General features: G+C 45.8%; 1 protein-coding gene across 5 annotated transcripts in view; it reads left to right on the top strand.

Moving 5' to 3' along the window:
* CLASRP (CLK4 associating serine/arginine rich protein) overlaps window positions 1–20837 on the top strand; it is a 30187-nt gene that overhangs the window by 5214 nt on the left and 4136 nt on the right. For 2 of the 5 annotated variants that reach the window (XM_075608745.1, XM_075608746.1), the window contains exons 6-18: window positions 1043–1127; window positions 2401–2543; window positions 3018–3114; window positions 6755–6833; window positions 7413–7486; window positions 7599–7640; window positions 8621–8827; window positions 9720–9986; window positions 10308–10466; window positions 10742–10781; window positions 11415–11475; window positions 19724–19782; window positions 20165–20211. In XM_075608745.1, the coding sequence (XP_075464860.1) occupies window positions 1043–1127; window positions 2401–2543; window positions 3018–3114; window positions 6755–6833; window positions 7413–7486; window positions 7599–7640; window positions 8621–8827; window positions 9720–9986; window positions 10308–10466; window positions 10742–10781; window positions 11415–11475; window positions 19724–19782; window positions 20165–20211 (1360 nt within the window). Of the gene's footprint in view, window positions 1–1042; window positions 1128–2400; window positions 2544–3017; window positions 3115–6754; window positions 6834–7412; window positions 7487–7598; window positions 7641–8620; window positions 8828–9719; window positions 9987–10307; window positions 10467–10741; window positions 10786–11414; window positions 11476–19665; window positions 19783–20164; window positions 20212–20837 lie in introns of those variants that run through there. The other 3 variants (XR_012802668.1, XM_075608747.1, XM_075608748.1) reach the window with 3 other exon arrangements.

Consider the following 20837-nt stretch of genomic DNA (forward strand, 5'->3'; position numbering starts at 1 on the left):
ATTATAAACAAAAAAGTTCATACACCAGGTGCTGCCAGATACCTGCAGTTTTCCAACCGCAATGAGACAAGCTGCAATAGACGGGTATCCGCGGCACACACTAGGTGAATCCTTGAGTTATAAATTGTGACCGTATAACTGCAATAAATAATGTAGACCAAATATAGCACTGACCTGCAGCCGTTTCCTCCATGTCATCATAGTGTTGAATCATGTATTCTTGTGTGTAGCAAAACCTCATGCAGAGAGACGCATATAGAGAAACGCAGATGGTATAATAATGTTTTACTATAGGTAACATACAACACAGAGGGGATAGGAAACACTCACATTTTCCCTTACTGTTTGAAAACAGTGAGCGACTTGAGGCGCGCTCCAACCTGGCTCAGGTCGCGTCTCAGCTGCACGTTCTTTGTGCGCACGGCTTCCCCAGTCTGCGTCTCTGTACTCAGAACTGAGGGATTGTAGGGCGTCGTGCAACAGGGCTTCCTATGCTCTCCTCCAGAGTCCCAGGATGTGTATTCTCCTGGTTTAAAGAACCCGTTGCAAGACGTCCTACAATCCCGCTGTTCTGGGGAAAGTTCGAGTGTTTCCTTCCCCTCTGTGTTGTATGACCTATAGTAAAATGTTATTATACCATCTGCGTCTCTGCATGAGGTTTTGCTACACACAAGACTACGTGATTCAACACTATGATGACATGGAGGAAACTGCTGTAGGAGATCAGTGATGTTTGGTCTGCATTATTAATTGCACAGTTATATTGTCACTATTTATAACGCACTGATTCACAGTGTGCGCCGCGGATACCTTTCTATTGCATCTTATTCCATATAAGGTCTCATCTGCGGGGACACTTAAAATGAGGAGAACCTGGATTGGCTCAGGCTGGTGTTGGTCATACACCAAGTGGAGGCCTTTCTTGCTGCTTTATAATATAACTGGGTCAGGGAGGCAGCGCTCTTATGGGATAAGAGGGAACTGCTTGCAGATTTATAAGAATGAGTTTTGTCCTAACTCTATACCATCTTTTCTCCATTAGTTTCTGAAGAGCAGTGTCTGTATCAGATATACATGGATGAGCTTTACGGGGGACTGCAGAGGCCGGGCGAAGATGAGAAAAAGAAGTAAGCATTCCCATGTGCTTGGTGGGTGCGCCATCTTGGATTGACAGCCGTTGGGAGACTGACACTGAGATGCCTCCCCAATTGTTCCTTAACCTTTCTACTTCTTTGAAACACCATGTGGTTGTCCATGATCCTTCTGACTGGTTCCATGTGTTTGCTGAATTGAGAAGATGGGATTCATGAGGAATATTAATGATATCACCTGTGACATCACAAATTCTGTTTTGGATATCTGACCCAAAACCTTTTTTCCTATGCGTGCCTCTCCAGCAAACTCTACATGGTTGTTCCCTGTCGCCCTCTATTTGTTGTACTGTGTTATATGACAGTACAGAGAGGAGAGAGACATGTGGTGTTCCACAAGATGTCAGGTCCCTCTCTAAGGCCCCGCTCCCTCAGTCAGCGCGCCCACACTGCAGACAGGCGGGGCGCTGGCAGATACATACCGCGATTTGCGGTCTGTAGGGAGCGGGAGGGGGGGGCGTGGTTTGAGCGGAGGGACCCGCTACACCCCTCCCCCCCTCCCTCGGGCTCCCGGGCTGCAGGAGGGGGCTGCTGTAAGGTAAGCAGCTCCCCCCCCCTTCTGCCACAAACCACACACACACACAACCCCTACCTTGTGTAGGAAGCTGCCTGACAGCTCCCGCCCCCGCCGCTGATTGGCTCATCAGCGCACCACGTGACGCGTCACCGCTCGGGATCACAATTTTCTTGCATCCCCTGGCGGCTCACACGTCACAGCGCGTAGTGAGCCGTGCAGCGAGGGGGGACTGGGACCGGCTAGGAAAGGATACCCCTGCTGGTGGGGACCGCTCACGCGGCCGCCGTGCGCACCGGGTCCCAGCCCTAAGTATAGCACAGATCCAACATTGCCACCCCACAGCTTCCCGATTTGGGCAGGGGAGCGCAACATTTTTTGGGGGTGGAGGGTGGCGCAGTGCTTACAGAGGCCCTGCGCTCTTCCCCACCACATTTTAAGTAAAATGCTGGGGGACTGCGCGTGGCCTCTGTATGCCACTTACCTGCTCTCTCCGGCGGGTTCTGGCGAAAGTGCAGGCAGCAGAGCACAAACAAGGTTTGCGTACCCCTTGGGATAGGGCTCTGTCTCCTAAACTACCACCCTTTTCTCCTTCTTTTTTTTTTTTTTTTGTTCACCCCCACCTCTCTATCCTCCTCTCCTTCTCTTCTCTCCCTTCCCCCCCCCCCCCCTTTCCACCACCACCCTCTTCACCTCCCTCAATCTCCCGGTTCATTACAATCACCCTCCACCTAGGCTCACCGAGAAAAAGGCTTCTATTGGCTACACCTACGAGGACAGCACGGTTGCTGACCTGGGCAGCTCTTCAGAGAAGGGGGATGAAGATGACTCTGATGACGAAAGCAAATCGGATGAAGATGAGGTCATCCCAGACATCGGTATGACGGCCCCCTGCCACAGCTGAGGCCTCGTGGGTTAAGTGAAGCACTGCAGATTGTGCAGTTGGGTTAGCCATTGGATGACCCTCCTCTGTGGCCTCTATCCGCAAGCCTTTGAAGTGGGACACACCCAACATTGCTTATTTTGAATGCTTAAGAACTTCAATTTCCACTGAGATCTATCGTTTGAGGAAGGGCTTTCTATGTATGAGCTGACACAGTAAGGTACCTGGGTTAATGTCTCCAACTTCTGAAGGACCAAGTCTATTATTACTAAGTACTGACAGTACCCAGAGGGGCCAACTCCTTGCTGTCCAATCGCCATCCTAGTAGACCGGGATTTCCATTGGTAACAAACCGCAAGTGCCTTACTGTCCTGGCCGCAGTGTAGATCAATTGTCCTGATCACTTGTTGCTTTGCAGTGGAGGAAGTATCTTAGTTTTTACATGACTGAACACTTTGTCGTCCCACAGATGTTGAGGTGGACGTGGATGAGATTACAGAGGAGCAGGTGGCTGATCTGAACAAGCAGGCCACCACCTACGGCATGGCCGATGGGGACTTTGTAAGGTGAGGAGCGACCAGCAATAGCAATGGGTGGGAGGTGTGGAGGTGTTCCTCCATTGGGTGAGTCTTGACGTCCCATGCCATCTGCATACATAGCAGTTGTATTTGATATTTGAAGGCGTATATGTCCCTGCCGCGTGCACTTCCTCAATTCGGAGAGTTGGGAGTATAATCTTGTTAATAGGATCACCAGCGTGTTTTAATGAGCGTTCCACAATTGAAATCCAACTGTTTCTCCAAGACAGCGGTGTGCAAACTGGGGGTCGCGATACTGCGGGGGCGCACGGTTTACAGAGGCCCTCGCGCTTCACGAAGGCACTTAAATTAAGTGCCGGGGGAGCTGCAGGGCCTCTGTAAACCTTTACTTACCTTGGCTCCACACGCGCCGTCAAATGACGCCGCGAGGTCATGTGCCGTTACGTTGCTATGGCAAAGTGACGTCATGACGCTGGAGCCGACGCCAGTGGAGGTGAGGGGGGCATGGGGGTGAGGTGACCGCCGGCAGGGGGGCGCAGGGAAAAATGTTTGTGCCCCCCTGCTCCAAGAGATGAAAGACACAGCGCACCAGAGGTGAGAATCGGATTATTATCTTAAAACACACTGTGTATCCAGAACTTACAATTAAAATTCATAAAATGCGCTCTGCACTGCGTTCTGATATGCGTGGGTTCGTAGGTTTAATTCCGATAGGACCTGGTGCACCAGGTTCCCAGACGGCAGCTCAGATCCAGGAGCGGTGAGGCGGCTATGACGTAGCGATACCTCAACACGTTTCGCCCGTACACCGTGCTTCATTAGGGGCTAGCGTTACAGATAAGCTGACTGATTTATACCCACAAAAGGTACTAAATCGATAAAGCAATCAGTCGCACACATCAAATAAGCATGATCATGATAAAAATAAACATTAATCAATTTCAACAGGAGAGCACAATTCTCATGGAATAAATAATTGAAAAATCTAATTCGCAGAAAATCAATAAATACTTGGTTTATAATAAGTGTGTGAATTTATATTTCAGTGTAGAATTAGTAAGTGTAAATCTAATCAGATAATAATTGATGGTGAAGTAAAAGATCTGTCTATTATTCTAAACCGCCATCAAATAAGGCGATTCTAAATACAGTAGCAACTAATTGAAAGAGATAACATAAATGATATAAATTTGACACTGAACTTGATATTGTGTATCCACTGAAAGGGTGCTCTCCCAAAAATGAAATTCATATTCCATGTAATAAACATAAAGACACGAAAACAAATACCAAAATATAACTAATATGAAATAGAACGTGTGTGTGTGTTCACACTATACATATAATATTGTGTACATTCTCAATGGAAAATAACATCCCGCCATTGGAATATTTTGAAACGCGATCCTATTCTTGGCGCCATTCTGCCTCCAAGATACATTTTAGGAAAGCCAGGGATTTTAAGAGCATTTTAGCACCTAGCGTAGTTCAGGGCAATACACATGCATTTCTTCAGACATCTAGGCTTGCTGCTTTTTATAAATGTTCAGGGTGTAACGCGAGTGAATCTGAGACCTGCTAAGCAGTTTAAATCCCATACTCTCAATGAAATCTGTTTCTAATTTCATTAATTGTAATACAAAATGTTATCTACTTATTGCACTGTGATTGTGGCAAACAATACGTAGGGAAAACAATAAGGTGCCTAAAGATTAGGATCTTTGAGCATCTAAAAAATATTAAGAATATCGCTAAACAAATTGGGATAAAGGTAAACCTGTAACGTATCTTTTGGATCATTTTTTTACGGATCCACCAGTGTGACCCTGGAGCATTACATTATTCTGCTATAGAATCTCGGATGATATTAGATCTGGTATTCGGGATCTACCCTTATTACGACAGGCAACAGTACTAGATAAACTCAAAACGAAAAACCAATGGGTCTTAATTATGTGGTATAAATATCACACTTTGTTTTAAAAAAAAAAAAAAAATTAATGAACGTATTCTTGTGATCTTTTTTTTAAACACATTTTATTTTCCATTGAATATTATACACCGTATTATATGGATAGCGAGTTTGTTTACACACACTTCATGTTTGATTTATTTAATATTAATAGTTAGACATGAAAAGAAATACCAAAATATAAGTTGTTTTTTTTTAGTATGTATGTATGTATGTATGTATGTGTGTGTATGTATAAAAACCAAGTTCACCAGATAAAACACTTGCAAAAAGAGACAGCACACCACGTTTATAGTCCAAAAGTATATGTATTAAAACATACCGGCACTGCAACCAACCGACGTTTCGGTCCTATAAAATGGGACCTTCTTCCGGGTATAAAATAAGGCGATTCTAAGGTACCCGGAAGAAGGTTAGTTACTATTTAGAATCCCTATCATTTTATGGAGGTTTATCATATTTGATATATATAAATTTACTCACTTATCAATTCAATTTTTTTTTTTTTTTTTTTTTAGTTCACCATGGATTATCTGATAATCATTAGATTTTCCCTTAATTCTAAACGGATACATATAAATTCACTCCCTTATTATAAAACAAGTATTTATTGATTTAGCATGAATTAATTAGATTTAGTTTTCAAATGTATGTATTCCATGAGAATCGTTCTCTCCTGTTGATCAATTTCATGTTTATTTTTATCATGCTTATTTGATGTATGCACCTCATTAGGCATTGATTGCTTAATTGATGTAGTACCTTTTTTTTGTGGGTATAAATATGTGAGCTGATCTATAACACTACCTCAACCCTGATGCCGCCCACTGTACGTGCAAAAAGCAATGAGGTATCGTCGCTACGTCATAACGTATTGGGTCACATGCTGTGACTTGTACCTGCTCCTGCACCTCTGAGGTACGAGTTGTGGTCCAGGGACCCAGTGCACCAGGTCCTTTCTGAATACCACTTACAGACCCACGCACATTGGAACGCTGTGCGGCGCGCATTTTTAATACAATAACCTGATTATCACCTTGTACGCTGTCTTTTTATATAGTGTGTGTATCTATGCGCACACGCTTAGATTCTCATTGGATGAGAGGTGTAAAGTCATTTTACATTGGATGAGGTTCTCTCCTCTTTCTTAAATCTCAATCATTGGGTAAAGTCCTTTCCTGTTCTATAAATCAAGATGCCTAGTGGTTTAGAGGTACACCGTGCATCCCATAATCTCCTGATAGGCTGAGATATTCAGGAGATTCCATCCCTTCTGCAGATCTAGATACTCATTGGTGTCCATTTCTGAGGTTAATTTCCTTCTACACAAATAGATTCTTATTAGTTGTCATATGGCCCCGCTCCTTGTATTTACCTAGATTATCATTGATTGAGATTTGCACCAGATTCCTCCCTCTTTTTTTAAGCATCTATATGCTGCTGAGGTTCATGAGTCTTTTCATTGCGTGAGAGGATTGCAAAGAACTTTCACCTTCTGCAAAGCTAATTTCTCATTGGCTTGGAGGTGTTGGAGGCCTTTCCTCTTCTGCAGACTGGAGTTTGGTCTCTCTTTGTGCAGGCCTGCAATGATTTCCCTGTCTATTCTTTTGTAAACAGACTTTTGGATCTTGGTGGAGCATTAAAGGGGCAAAGAAGACTTGGCAATAAAAGCAATATTTTTTTTGTATTTTCTAGGATGCTACGTAAAGATAAAGAGGAAACTGAAGCTATCAAACATGCCAAGGCATTGGAAGAGGAGAAGGCCATGTACTCTGTAAGGATCTGCATCCACCGGAGAGCACAAAATGGCAGCTTTAACGTGACCTGAGTGACTACAGCAGTCCTCCTTGAGTCAGAAGTTCTTAATCCGGATTCATCTGATGGCAGTCTGAGCCAATCACACACACTGAGCCTTGTCCCGCCCCTGGAGTGTTCTATTCATACAGTTCACTGGGGAAAACCCTCTTCTCCTACAAGAGCTTATTCTCCCTGATATTCTTATTCTATCAATCTGTGAGCGATTTCCCCCTGTTATCCCATAAGAGCTCGGGCTCCCTGACCCTGTTATTCCATATCAGTAAGATCCCCCCTTTTTTCCCTCCAATGAGCTCGGTTTCCCTGAATGAATGCTATTATCTGATGGGAATCGCTGGTTGATTTAGAAGAGCTTGGCTGTCCGGACCCTACTATTTCTCTCTCCCCCCACCCCCCCTCTCCCTTTAACCCATAAGAATACTGCCTCCCTGACCCCATTATCCTATTAATTAGTAAGTGATTGCCCTTTAATATACCATCATTTAGTTTCACAGATCCTATTGAAGCGTAACCATACTCCATATGGCTTTTGTTTTAGGGCAGACGCTCCCGGCGTCAGCGGAGAGAGTTTAGAGAGAAGCGCCTCAAGGGTCGAAAGATCAGCCCACCCAGGTAAGACCCACAGAATTTAGACTGCTTGTTCACTGCCTTGAGATTTGAGATATAGTAATCTCTATGTAATGCTATTATGTGTATATATTTAATTAACTCTACACCTCCACAGCTACGCCAGACGGGACAGTCCCACATACGACCCTTACAGGAGGTAAGAAAAATAAGCCACTAAAAAGCTTGTTTGTTTGTTTGTTTGTTTGTGTGTGTGTGTGTCTGTCATTTACTTTTCTGTTCTTTGTGACATTGTTTAAATATTTTTGGCTGAAAAAGCTGTAATATGGCATGCATAAGCTTATAGAGGTCTATGTTAAAATGGACAAAAAGTGACACACTTAGAGCATGTTATTACCCAGAACCCCTGGCTGCGGTGGAAGCACTGTATGATGGGGAAAGGCAGGTGGGTATGTTATGGTGGGTACATTGTATGCTAGATGGTGGTGAAAAGCAGGGCTGCAGACCTTTCAGACACGTGAATGTGCTCACAAGTGATATTTTAATTTCCTTCTTTCAAGGCAAACAATTTTCAATTTTTTACATTTATTTATTTTTGAAAATATTGTTATAATTTAAGCTTGTTGCTTATAATTGTATAATTTTATAATTAGAATTATTTACAATTTTGCAATTCTTTAAATTACAATGTAGTTTTTTTTTTTTTTTTTTTTTTAATTATAGTTAATCTTGTAAATGACATTTTTAAAGTAATGTTTATTTTAATATATACATACACATTTTTACTGGGGTTTTTTTTTCCCTCCACCTTCCCCACCCCCCCCCCCCAACACCCCCTCTTATCCTTTTGTTCATTTGCAAACAGTCGTATAAGGCAGCCATTTTGTCTATTCGTAAACACCCATATCCTTTGAAATGTGAAGTGGGGCACTAAATTCCATATCAGTCAGAGGAGATGCTGGGATGGACAAACTTGGCAGTGAAGCAACTTCCTTTCTGGAATGAAGTTGTCTGGCCACCTTTCATAAACCAACTTCAATTCCACTGGTCTCCTGCTTTAGGACCATATTGATTTTAGGCTGGGTGACCGGTTTTGCTCTTCAGCAGCTCTATCCCTCTAGGAATTGTTCGCACGTGTTCGTTCCCTTCTCTAACCCTGCCCCTCTTCTCTTTCCCCAGGTCACAGTCAGAGTCGTCCTCTGTCTCCAGATCGCGCACCCCCAGCCCCGGGCACCAGGAGGCAATCACCTTCATTACTAGCTTCGGGGGCAGCGATGAAGAGTCTGCGCCTGGCCCCACGGCCCAACAGCCCTCCGGCCCCACGAGCAAAAAGGCCACCCACCCACAATCCCCCGGGTCTTCCGCAGGTCGTAAAGAGGCCTCCCGGTCGGTAACTTTCAATTCTCCCCAGCCGTATGTCTTGGTGGGTCGGCCTTAACGGGGGAGGGCGGGAGACCCAGTATCCTCTGCGTTTTCAAGGGCTGGACTCCCCAACCGGTAATTGGAAGGGGGCGGCAGCTCTATATAATTGTAACACTTTAATCTGCATTATGTTGTGATCCTGTGTGTATACAACCCTGAATGACTTTAAGGTCTCAATTAAGATCATTTGTGTTAGCATAGCTAGAGTTGTCTCTAGTTCTAGAGGCCACATCTCCAGAGGGTTCATAGGAAGGTGGTGATGCCACGTTACAGATGACTGGTATGTTCTAAAGGGCACAGGAGATTACCAGTTTTCAGTCTCCATGTGGGACACTTATTCCAGATCATTGGAAAGACCTCTGTCCAGTTCTAAAGTACACATCTCAAGGATATTTAGGTGATGACACCACTTTTCATGTTATAGGTCAAACGTCAATTGACCTATAAAACTGGATATTGATCATGCCTCGGTGTCCACAAGGGGCAAATATTTCAGATCATTTGTCCCATTCTACTGTAGCTATTGCATCTCCAAAGACATAGGAATGTTGTGACCAGTCTTGGAGGTCCCATCGATTAGCCCTCAGTGTTTACGAGATACACCTATTCCGGTCATTGTTGACACCTCCTCTAGAATCCTATGTTCAGCTCTAGAGATCACATGGGTTGTCTCCATGTCCACCAGGGATGCAGATTTCAGATCTATGGTGAGACCTATTTCCAATTCTAGAAGTCACACCTTCAGGAGACACAAGGGTGGCGATGATCCAACAAACTGGTAACTTTTTTCCCCCAGAATCGTTTGACTCCATATCCTGACACATCGTCTTTTTCTCTATCCCCTTACTTTCTTCAGAAGGAGATCTTCGTCCTCTTCCTCCTCAAGCTCTTCCTCATCCTCTTCCTCTTCACGCTCAAGAACATCCTCCAGTTCTCGAGCCAGCTCTAGATCCCGAAGAGGCAGCGTCCGAAACAGATCTAGCTCGCGCTCCCGCTCCCGGAGGTACTCTCGCAGCCCTGTGAGGCGTCACTCGGGGGGAGGAGCAACAAGAGAGAGCAGACGACACTCTAGATCCCTGTCATTGGAACGCAATAGATATTGCGGGGGCAGACGCAGGTCACGGTAAGTGTAGGTGGCAGAAATTGATCGTTCCCTTCGCCCCCAAATGATGATCACAGGGGAGATGTATGAGTCTGACCCTCAGTCGTCCTGTTCTCTCCCTCCCCCCACCTCCTGACGGTGCATTGGACCTGTGACTCTGCCCGTGCAAGATGAGGGGGTTCTGTGATCAGCAAACATGGCTAACAAGTAACTTCCTGTCTGGCAGGAAGTCGCTAGGTGGCCATCTTTTTAATGTGGCCAACTTCTGCTTTTTGGATACTTTCCTCTCCTTCCAAGAGTGGGAGGGGGAGCTCACAGCCTCTTACCCATGTCCTATTGTAGAAGTCGCTCACGGTCAGCTGATCGGTATCGACGCAGTGGGGGTAGTTCCAGGCGCATACGGAGCAGCAGCAGGAGCAGTATGTCCAGAAGCCCCTCCCCAGAAAGAGAAAGGGGGGCGAGACGGGTGATATCCCCCGCATTAGGAGAGAGATTGAAAAGGCGAGTATTGTTTCCATAGTGGGAGTACAGATAAAATAGGAGCGACGCTTGAGCATTATGGGAGGACGCAATGTTAATTGCTAACAGTCTAAATAGATGAAACGATCAGTAAGGTTTTGTTATTTTCTAATGGAGAAGGGAGAGGACAGATGGGAATGGGAGGCTGACAAGGGGATTGAGAAGAGGCAGTGAGGCAGAGAAGGTGAAAGGAGAGACAGAGGGGAGGTCATTCTGTCCCACAGAGCTTACAATCTAACTCCTCTTTCTCTTCCCAGGCCAGAGTTCGCTGTTTGCAAAGAGACCGGATCAACCAAAGTCAGTAAGAATTTACAGCCTCGTTTAACTCACACAGGACTCGGTGTAGTGGTTATAGTGCAGGTCGCGTGCCCCACAGGGAAACTGCAGCTTGTCAGTGTGTGGTAGGGGCATAAGAACTATGGCTGAGCAGGGAAAGTGTGTGTATATATTTGGCATCGTTCTACAACGTAGAATATTTATTTTACATGTATACTCTGCATAATTTTACAGCCTTACATGTTCATTATAAGTGTGTAGCGATACTATCATTCTACAGTGTAGTGTTCATGATTGACGCACAGTGATACTACACATCATTACACAGTGCAGCGCATTTGTTAGTGTTTAGCGATACTCTACATAATTGTGAAACGCATCGTGTAGATACTTGACATTATACAGCGCAGCTTGTTCATTCTACGTGTATAGATGCGCAACATCCTTATACTGTGCTGCACGTTAATTATCAGTATATAGATACTCTGCATCATTATACGCCTTCACACAAGATTGTTCAGTTAACGATTGTTCCCTCCCAGCCTTCCCCCCCCCCCCCCCCCCCGCACAGTGTCTCCTGCTGGATTTCTCTCGCCCCGCGCTGTGCGAGAAGTATACACCCATTTCACACCCCATTTCTTTTCCCCTCTCCAGGCAAAGCTGACCCCACAAGAGAAGCTCAAACTCCGCATGCAGAAAGCCCTAAACAAGCAATGTAAGGCACCCTATTAATCTCTCGCTGAATCTAATAGGTCTTGTATAGGGTATCCATCTGTCCTTTTGTGAGACATCCCAACAATCTTATACAGTAGGATACTCTACCACAGTCTTGTATTAAAAATCCTATCTGAATAGAAGGCATCTTATAGGAATTCAATGTATGGCATTCTATAACTTCCCTGTATAGGCTATTCTATAACTGTCCTACGGTATATTAGAAATCCTACTAGTGATCTCTGTAAGGTATCTCCTAGGAATCTTATGCAAGAAATCCCATAACTTTTTCTATCTACTATAATCTACCATTGACCTGTATTACAAAAATCTTATCAATGTTCTTTGTAAGGTATCTCGTAGGAATTAAATCTCAAAAATGATTGTTATTCTATATAGTCCAAAATAAGTGCACTCACAATACCAGGTAACAAATCGCCACGGGTGCACAGCAACAATGGTCCCGCTGGATGCGTAGCCACAGGTAGATCAAAAATAGAAAGAGGCACTCCACTGTTCTTCCAAAGATTATAAAAATTATTTCACAAGCATCAACATTTCGGTCCGCTTGCGAAACTTTGTCAAGATAAAGTGTAAGTGACAGTGCATGTCTTATATACCCTCTATGTGCGCGGCATATGCAAATCGGCACCAAAAACCTACAATGAACCTAAGCTGCAAAAGGGGTTGTAAAGTGTACAGATTGCCATAAAGTAAGTGATGGTAGTAAAATAACAGTAGCCAAGGCTACTAGACATAAACAAGACCTACATAGAACTGCACTGCAGTGCAGCAACAAGATCTGAAGCTTCTTATGGTATAAATTTGTTTCTCATCAATGGTCTAGATAGCTGAACAAATCTATATACAGCTCAACCCGTTATAGCGCGATCCGATTATTTTAATTTTAAGTATAATGTATAATTTATTAATTATTTTATCATTTATAAATTATATAAAATAATAATTTATAAATTATACCATATACAGGAATCGAGCCCAGGACCTTTCATATGCTAGTACCAATTCTCCACCTGCAAGTCACAGGGTTTGTGTGATGTCAGTCTAAAAACAAACTTAACATATAGTACACAGTGCAGAGAGCTGCAGATGCTGGTAAGTCCTCGTGAGGCAAATTTTATAACGCGGTCTCATTCTGTGGACCCCGAGGAGCGCGTTATTACGGGTTCAGCTGTACTATACAAAAATTGATAGAAAGGAAGAGAGCTGGCAGACCACTACTGTATATCCAGAAAAAAAGTAGAGGGTGCGTATCCCATAAAAAGTTATTTATTGGTCATGGAAAAAAGGGCAAAGGAGAGCGCTACCGTTTCACGCTTCTCGGAGAGCTTTCTCAAGGTATACATATCACAACTTTTATTAATATATATATATATATATATATATATATATATATATATATTAAAGTGACAGAAAATATAGACAGCGCCCTTCACACACTACACCTAAATTGCTGCAGCCCTGATAGATGTGGCAAGAAATTGCACCAGGCAAATATGCCCAATAAACAGTGGTGTGAAAATAACTAAATGTATTATGGCAGGAAAAACTAAAAGTGACTATTGGATAAAAACACAAAAGCAAAAAAGAAGTGTGCATAACATATAAAAATAAAAATAAAAAAAAAGCAATAAAAAAGATATTGCCAATTGATGTGGGTAAAAATGACACTGAGTGTCACTGGGACTTAACTAAAAAATGCAAATATAAAAAATGGGTTCATGTGATAAGCAATGAAAAATTCAATACACGATTATGAACCTATAAATGCAGTGAATATTAAAAATACTTAAGTCCACATGTGTCCATGATAAGTTGATTTGCAAAAGGTCCAGGCTGCTTCTTCTTGGGCTCACCGAACTCCCACAGTACCTATTAGAGAAAAAGAGAAAAGAAGCGCCTGATCCTTGTGTAAAATCAGATGAACAAAGTTTTAATATCTCATGGACAAGACAAATGCACACTTACAATTTGTCTGATAAAATAAAGCATGTTATGGGACCTGCCCATGCACCAACTGAGGACTCCTCGGTCTCTTCTTTGTGTGTGAGTGTCAGTATTGGCTCCAAAAAGGATGTTGCTGTCAGCTGCTGTCTCCAGGGGAGTAATCCTTAGTGTTTGTGAGCACTCAATCTCCACATGCAGCTGCCATTTAGCCTTTCTTCTCACACTTGAAACCGGAAAAAAATCTTCAGGCAAGTCCTTGCCTCCTCACGCTGGTGCTGAGAGCTGCCCTGTCACCGTAGGCTCACTGCCAGATATCCCTACGCGTTTCTTCCGACTGCGGATTTCATCAGGGGAGAAGTGTGAGAAGAAAGGCTAAATGGCAGCTGCATGTGGAGATTGAGTGCTCACAAACACTAAGGATTACTCCCCTGGAGACAGCAGCTGACAGCAACATCCTTTTTGGAGCCAATACTGACACACACACAAAGAAGAGACAGAGGAGTCCTCAGTTGGTGCATGGGCAGGTCCCATAACATGCTTTATTTTATCAGACAAATTGTAAGTGTGCATTTGTCTTGTCCATGAGATATTAAAACTTTGTTCATCTGATTTTACACAAGGATCGGGCGCTTCTTTTCTCTTTTTCTCTAATATATATATATATATATATATATATATATATATATATATATATATATATATATATATATATATATACACACACACACACACACACACACACACACACACACACACACACACACACACACACACACACACACACACACACACACACACACACACGCGATAACATAATCAACCAAAACTCACAGCCCATGTGTGGTCTGCCCTCTCTAATTGCTAATAATCTCCTCTCATATATCTTGTATCTGTGCACAGGGCTGACTACGACTAGCCCCACCCCTAGCTACCAATCCGGAGGCACATGAGGTCTAACAACCCCCAGTGGTACACGCTTGCGCAATAACCAACTAAGGGAAAAGACCTCTGTCAATGGAGGCCACGGAATGCGGGGGAGGTGCGTCATCATAATGCCCTAAGTGCGCACGTCACTGGGGCACAGAGTGCGTGCGCATCCAAACTATCCAGGCAATAATCCCTCCACGCACCCGGAGCAGACAGAGTGAGCCGCACTCCAATGGTCCGGGCTCAGTCTGTCTGCTCCGTGTGTGTGTTGCCCTGCCCTTTTTACCATGACCAATAAATAACTTTTTATGGGATACGCACCCTCCTCTCTACTTTTTTTTCTGGATATACAGTAGTGCTCTGCCAGCTCTCTTCCGTCTCTTCGGACGGAAGCATCTGGGGACCCCTTACCTGTGGATCGCATGGACGTTGCAGCTCTCCGTGAGTTAACCGCTTGCTACATGTTTTCCAGCTCAGGACTTTATTAAGACTGTGGGTACATCCTAGGGTGTGATCATGCTTATCTTTCCTGGTTTCACTGTTTACATTAGCGTCACTTATTAGTGAGCTTATTATCCAGGATTTGCAACCCAGTACCTGTCTCCTATCAAGTTTATATTCAGGGGTCCCCCCACGAATATCTGCCTATTCACTCGTTCACCCATCTCACTGTTGTGGTCTTGAGCATTACGCACTCACATGGTCTATCTATACAAAAAATTGACCTTAAATGGTTAAATGTTGCAGAATGTTTCTACCGGAGTGTACATATAATAAAGTAGGAATGAGCAAGACCTATAAGATACAAATAGCCCTAGACATTATATGGAACAAAGAGACCATATATAAATGTACAAAAGCAGGGTAAAGTGCCAAAACTGAGCATCTAATTCATTACTCGTGTCAAAGGTATAACCCAGCTGAATCTCCATCAAATATTCAAATTGGGAAAGGAGTGGCATGGTGCCTTAAGTCACGCGCTATAAAATACGGACAGGATCAACAGCAGAGTTGCATATAGATGGACTATGACAGATGATGATTAAATAACCCCTAGGCACTATGGCACAGAGAAGATGCCTCAGGGCCAATAAGTGTATGAACATGAATAGTCACAAAGACATACTTCTAACCAGGTCTCATATACATGCCTGAGGATACAAATGAGACGGTGCCATAATAGTTATGCACAGCATCTCTAGAATAGTAGAGGACATATCCATGCACGTTGTTGTCATATAGCTCATACAGTAAATAACTCATAGATTCATGTATAAAAACGTCATTAATAGAGAACCAGCATAAAGGTAAAGTTAACAAAATTCAACGTACGTGGATCATAATTGATGGTCCCAAATTAGAAAGACATTCTCTAAGACCAGTGTAACACATCACACTTCTACTAGACGTCAACGCCTATAGTAGAGTTGTCAGTCCGCTGTTTATCTCATCTGGATCCACCGGAATGGTCTGCAACCCCATAAACCTGTACTAGTATTTAGATGACATTGAGGCCATATGTATCCATATTCGAGGAAACAGCCTAGATTAAGTTCCTCATTATGGCCTCTCTGTACGACAATGTCCAGTTGGAAAATCCATTGGGCTTCTCTTCTCATAATAATTGGATCGTATCACCTCCCCGTACATGTCGGGATACTTGGCCAATGACCCATGTAGCGCAGTGAAGACAATTCCTGTCCATACTCCAGGAAATGTCTGGCAACCGATTTTTAGTGGTTTTGCCCTTCCTGAGCCAGTCGTATGAAATCCTATAACTTCTCTGTATTAGCTATTCTATAACTGTCCTACGGTATATTAGAAATCCTACTAGTGGTGTCTCTAAGGCAGCGGTGCGCAAACTGGGGGGCGCGCCCCCCTGGGGGGGCGCAAGATTGTTTAGGGGGGGCGCAGGAAGCAGCGGCGATTTTGCCAGGAGCAGAGGGAAAAAGCAGTCTGCAGCTGCAATTTTTCTTTTGGCCATTAGGTGGCGCTGTGCTGCGCTGTGCTACAGTACACAGCAGCATCTCGTTGCTTCCTGCATCAGCGTGTGTGACATGGGGAGAGGGGGTGAGTGAGACTGGCACATGGGGGAGTGAGACTGGCACATGGGGGAGTGAGACTGGCACATGGGGGAGTGAGACTGGCACATGGGGGAGTGAGACTGGCACATGGGGGAGTGAGACTGGCACATGGGGGAGTGAGACTGGCACATGGGGGAGTGAGACTGGCACATGGGGGAGTGAGACTGGCACATGGGGGAGTGAGACTGGCACATGGGGGAGTGAGACTGGCACATGGGGGAGTGAGACTGGGACATGGGGGGAGTGAGACTGGGACATGGGGGGAGTGAGACTGGGACATGGGGTGAAGTGAGACTGGGACATGGGGGAGTGAGACTGGCACATGGGGGGAGTGAGACTGGGACATGGGGGGGTGAGACTGGGACATGGGGGAGTGAGACTGGGACATGGGGGGGGGAGTGAGACTGGGACATGGGGGGGAGTGAGACTGGGACATGGGGGGGAGTGAGACTGGGACATGGGGGGGAGTGAGACTGGGACATGGGGGGGAGTGAGACTGGGACATGGGGGGGGTGAGACTGGGACATGGGGGGGGAGTGAGACTGGGACATGGGGGGGGAGTGAGACTGGGACATGGGGGGGGAGTGAGACTGGGACATGGGGGGGGAGTGAGACTGGGACATGGGGGGGAGTGAGACTGGGACATGGGGGGGGAGTGAGACTGGGACATGGGGGGGGAGTGAGACTGGGACATGGGGGGGGAGTGAGACTGGGACATGGGGGGGGAGTGAGACTGGCACATGGGGGGGGAGTGAGACTGGCACATGGGGGGGGAGTGAGACTGGCACATGGGGGGGAGTGAGACTGGCACATGGGGGGGGAGTGAGACTGGCACATGGGGGGGGAGTGAGACTGGCACATGGGGGGGGGGGAGTGAGACTGGCACATGGGGGGGGGAGTGAGACTGGCACATGGGGGGGGGAGTGAGACTGGCACATGGGGGGGGAGTGAGACTGGCACATGGGGGGGGGGGAGCGAGACTGGGACATGGGGGGGAGCGAGACTGGGACATGGGGGGGAGCGAGACTGGGACATGGGGGGGGAGCGAGACTGGGACATGGGGGGGGAGCGATACTGGGACATGGGGGGGGGAGTGAGACTGGGACATGGGGGGGGGGGAGTGAGACTGGGACATGGGGGGGGGAGTGAGACTGGGACATGGGGGGGGGGGAGTGAGACTGGGACATGGGGGGGGGGGGGAGTGAGACTGGGACATGGGGGGGGGAGTGAGACTGGGACATGGGGGGGGGGGAGTGAGACTGGGACATGGGGGGGGGGAGTGAGACTGGGACATGGGGGGGGGAGTGAGACTGGGACATGGGGGGGGGGGAGTGAGACTGGGTCATGGGGTGGGGAGTGAGACTGGGACATGGTGGGGAGTGAGACTGGGACATGGGGGGGGAGTGAGACTAGGACATGGGGTGGGAGTGAGACTGGGACATGGGGGGGGGGAGTGAGACTGGGACATGGGGGGGTGGGAGAGTGAGACTGGGACATGGGGGAGTGTGAGACTGGGACATGGGGGAGTGAGTGTGAGACTGGGACATGGGGGAGTGAGTGTGAGACTGGGGCATGGGGAGGGTGTGAGTGACATGAGGGGGGTGAGAGTGTGAGATGGGTCGGGGGGTGAGAGTGAGTGTGACATGGGGAGGGGGGGTGAAAGAGCTACATGGGGATGGGGATGAGAGAGACATTGGTGGGAGGGAGGGAGACACTGGCAGGAGGGAGAGAGACACACAATGGCTGGAGGGAGAGTGTGAGAGAGACACCGGGTGGAGGGAGAAACAATAGCTGGTTGGAGAGTGCAAGAGAGACACTGGGGGGAGGGAGAGGCAATGGCTGGAAGGAGAGTGAGAGACAATGGAGGGAGGGAGACACTAGGGGGAGGGAGAAAGAGAGAGAGATACACAGGGGGAGGGAAAGAGAGTGGGGGGAGACACTGAGGGGAGGGATAGAGAGGGACTGGAGGGGGAGTGAGAAATACAGGGAGTTGGAGAGACTGGAAGAGGAGTGTGAGACTGGAAGAGGGGAGAGAGTGAGAGACAATGTGGGGAGGGAGAAAGAGACACACACTGGGGGGAGGGAAAGAGAGTGGGGGGGGGGAGGGGGAGACACTGAGGGGAGGAATAGAGAGGGACTGGAGGGGGAGTGAGAAATACAGGGAGAAGACTGGAAGAGGTTAGAGAGGTCCTGAGGTGTTCTAATGTGGTGGGAAGAGAGAGATTAATAATACAGCAGAAATGGGAACGCTATTAGACAAATATTATAATATTTATTTTTAAGTTATGTAATTTGTGCTATAAATACTTTTTTTTGTAGACGCGTGGCGGGGGCGTTACAAAGCTGGTTCGCCCTCAATGGCTGAACCAGCTCACGTGCACTGACGTCATGTGATTTTGATTACATCAGGCAGGGGGGGCCCGAGAAATTTCATGGATGAAAAGGGGGGCTCGGCATAAAAAGTTTGCTCACCCCTGCTCTAAGGTATCTCCTAGGAATCTTTTTATGGAAGAAATCTCATGACTTTTACCATGTACAATAATCTACCACTGACCTATATTACAAAAATCTTATCACTCTTCTTTGTAAGGTCTCGTAGGAATTAATCTCAAAATAATGATATAGATATTCTATATAACATATCCTACAGCTGTCCTTTTAAGATCTGATTGTTGTGCGCTGTAAGCCTTTGCTGCCCTATACTATAGATAAAGCTGTTCTGTGTAGAGTACCCTACAACAATCCTATATAGGATGTCCTAAAGGTGTCTTTATCCTATGACTGTTTTATATAACAAAGCATATAGCTGTCCTATTTAGGATATGCTACAGAGGTCCTAATATAAGGAACGCCACACCTTTTTCTATGTAAGTTACCCCATGACTCATATAATATGATACCCTATAGCTGTCCAAAGTAAAGTATCCTAGAAGCTGGGACCTGTAGGATCATAATGGTTGATGGGATCTTTGTTTTAGAAGCGTTTTTAATATCTTGAAGCTGGGATATCGGGTTTAGGGGCTCCAGAAGCTAGTAGAATCTGTAGACTTTTTGGGTTAATGTGCTCTAGAAGCTGGGATCTGTAAGATCTTATTTTTAATGGGATGTAAAAGCTGGGTTCTTAATGGTTTAAGGGCTTATGGGATCGAAAATCTGTAAGATAGATGTTCTTTATCTCAAACCCTGAGTTTTATGGAATCTATTATTTTCAGATTCTGTAGTGTCACTTTGAGATGAGCGAATGTTCTTGATGTTTCATCTTTTCTCCAGACAAGGCGGATAAGAAGGCAGCTCAAGAGAAGATCATCCAACAGGAACATGATCGTCAGGTAAATTAACCTCCCTCCCCAGTTGCAGTGTAACCGTGACTCGCAGGGGACCTTGGAGTTTGTTCATTCCCATGTGCAGGGTGACCATGACAAAGAGGATGGAGTCCTAGGAATCTCTCACCCCCCCACCTCCTCACCCACAGGGTGAGACTCCTAAGTCTCTGTGTCACACTCGCCCTGTGGGGAAGGGGACAGACTCCTAGACTTTCTGCTCGTCACTGTTCCTCACCCCCACAATGTGACCGTGACATGGGCAGAGGAGGCCCGTTAGTTGCTCCCTCCCCTGCAGGGTGACACTGGCCTTTTTTTTTTTATTTTTGTATTTTTTATTTTTTTGTTCTTTTGAAATAACATCCCATTTCTAACACAATCTCTGGTTTAGGAGCGAGAAGATGAGCTTAGAGCCATGGCACGGAAGATCCGGATGAAGTGAGTAGAAATCTGAACTCTTCCCTTTCTCTTAGCAAGACAGAGCCATAAAATATTTTGTTCTTGGGCCCTTCTTTCCAGAGTGACCACTACCTCCAGAATAATGGGAATTGACCTCAGTTGAGAGACTTGACCTACAGGTTGAGGGGTGGGTGACGATCCTCTAGAATAAGAGGGTTGACATCTGGAATGGGGATATAGCCTTCTAGCATTAGTGGAGATGTAAACTTTGGAATGAGGCCTGAGAGTCATGGTCTACAGAAAAGGGCATGTGACCTCCATTACAACGACAAAACCATCATCTCCAGAATGATCAAGGCATGTAATGTCTAGAATGAGACAAAACATTACCTCTAGAATGAGGTGAGCGGGGACATTATAGCGGTGGTTCACAACCATTTGTACATTGTGAACCCCCTGCTCGCCAAAATATTGCTAACAAAACGGTTTGGTTGATCCTGGGTAGTATATAGTGTCCTGAGCTCATGGAGCTACCACATGGTCCCAAACTGCATTTCGGTGTGTGCAGGTAGTGTGGGTTGTATGTACCACAATACCTTGCAACGGCTGATGCAAGGCACTGTGGGAACCACTGTGGTAGCTCCAACAGTAATGAACAATTCTTA

Source organism: Ascaphus truei, chromosome 7, assembly GCF_040206685.1.
Source record: "Ascaphus truei isolate aAscTru1 chromosome 7, aAscTru1.hap1, whole genome shotgun sequence".
NCBI lineage: Eukaryota > Metazoa > Chordata > Amphibia > Anura > Ascaphidae > Ascaphus > Ascaphus truei.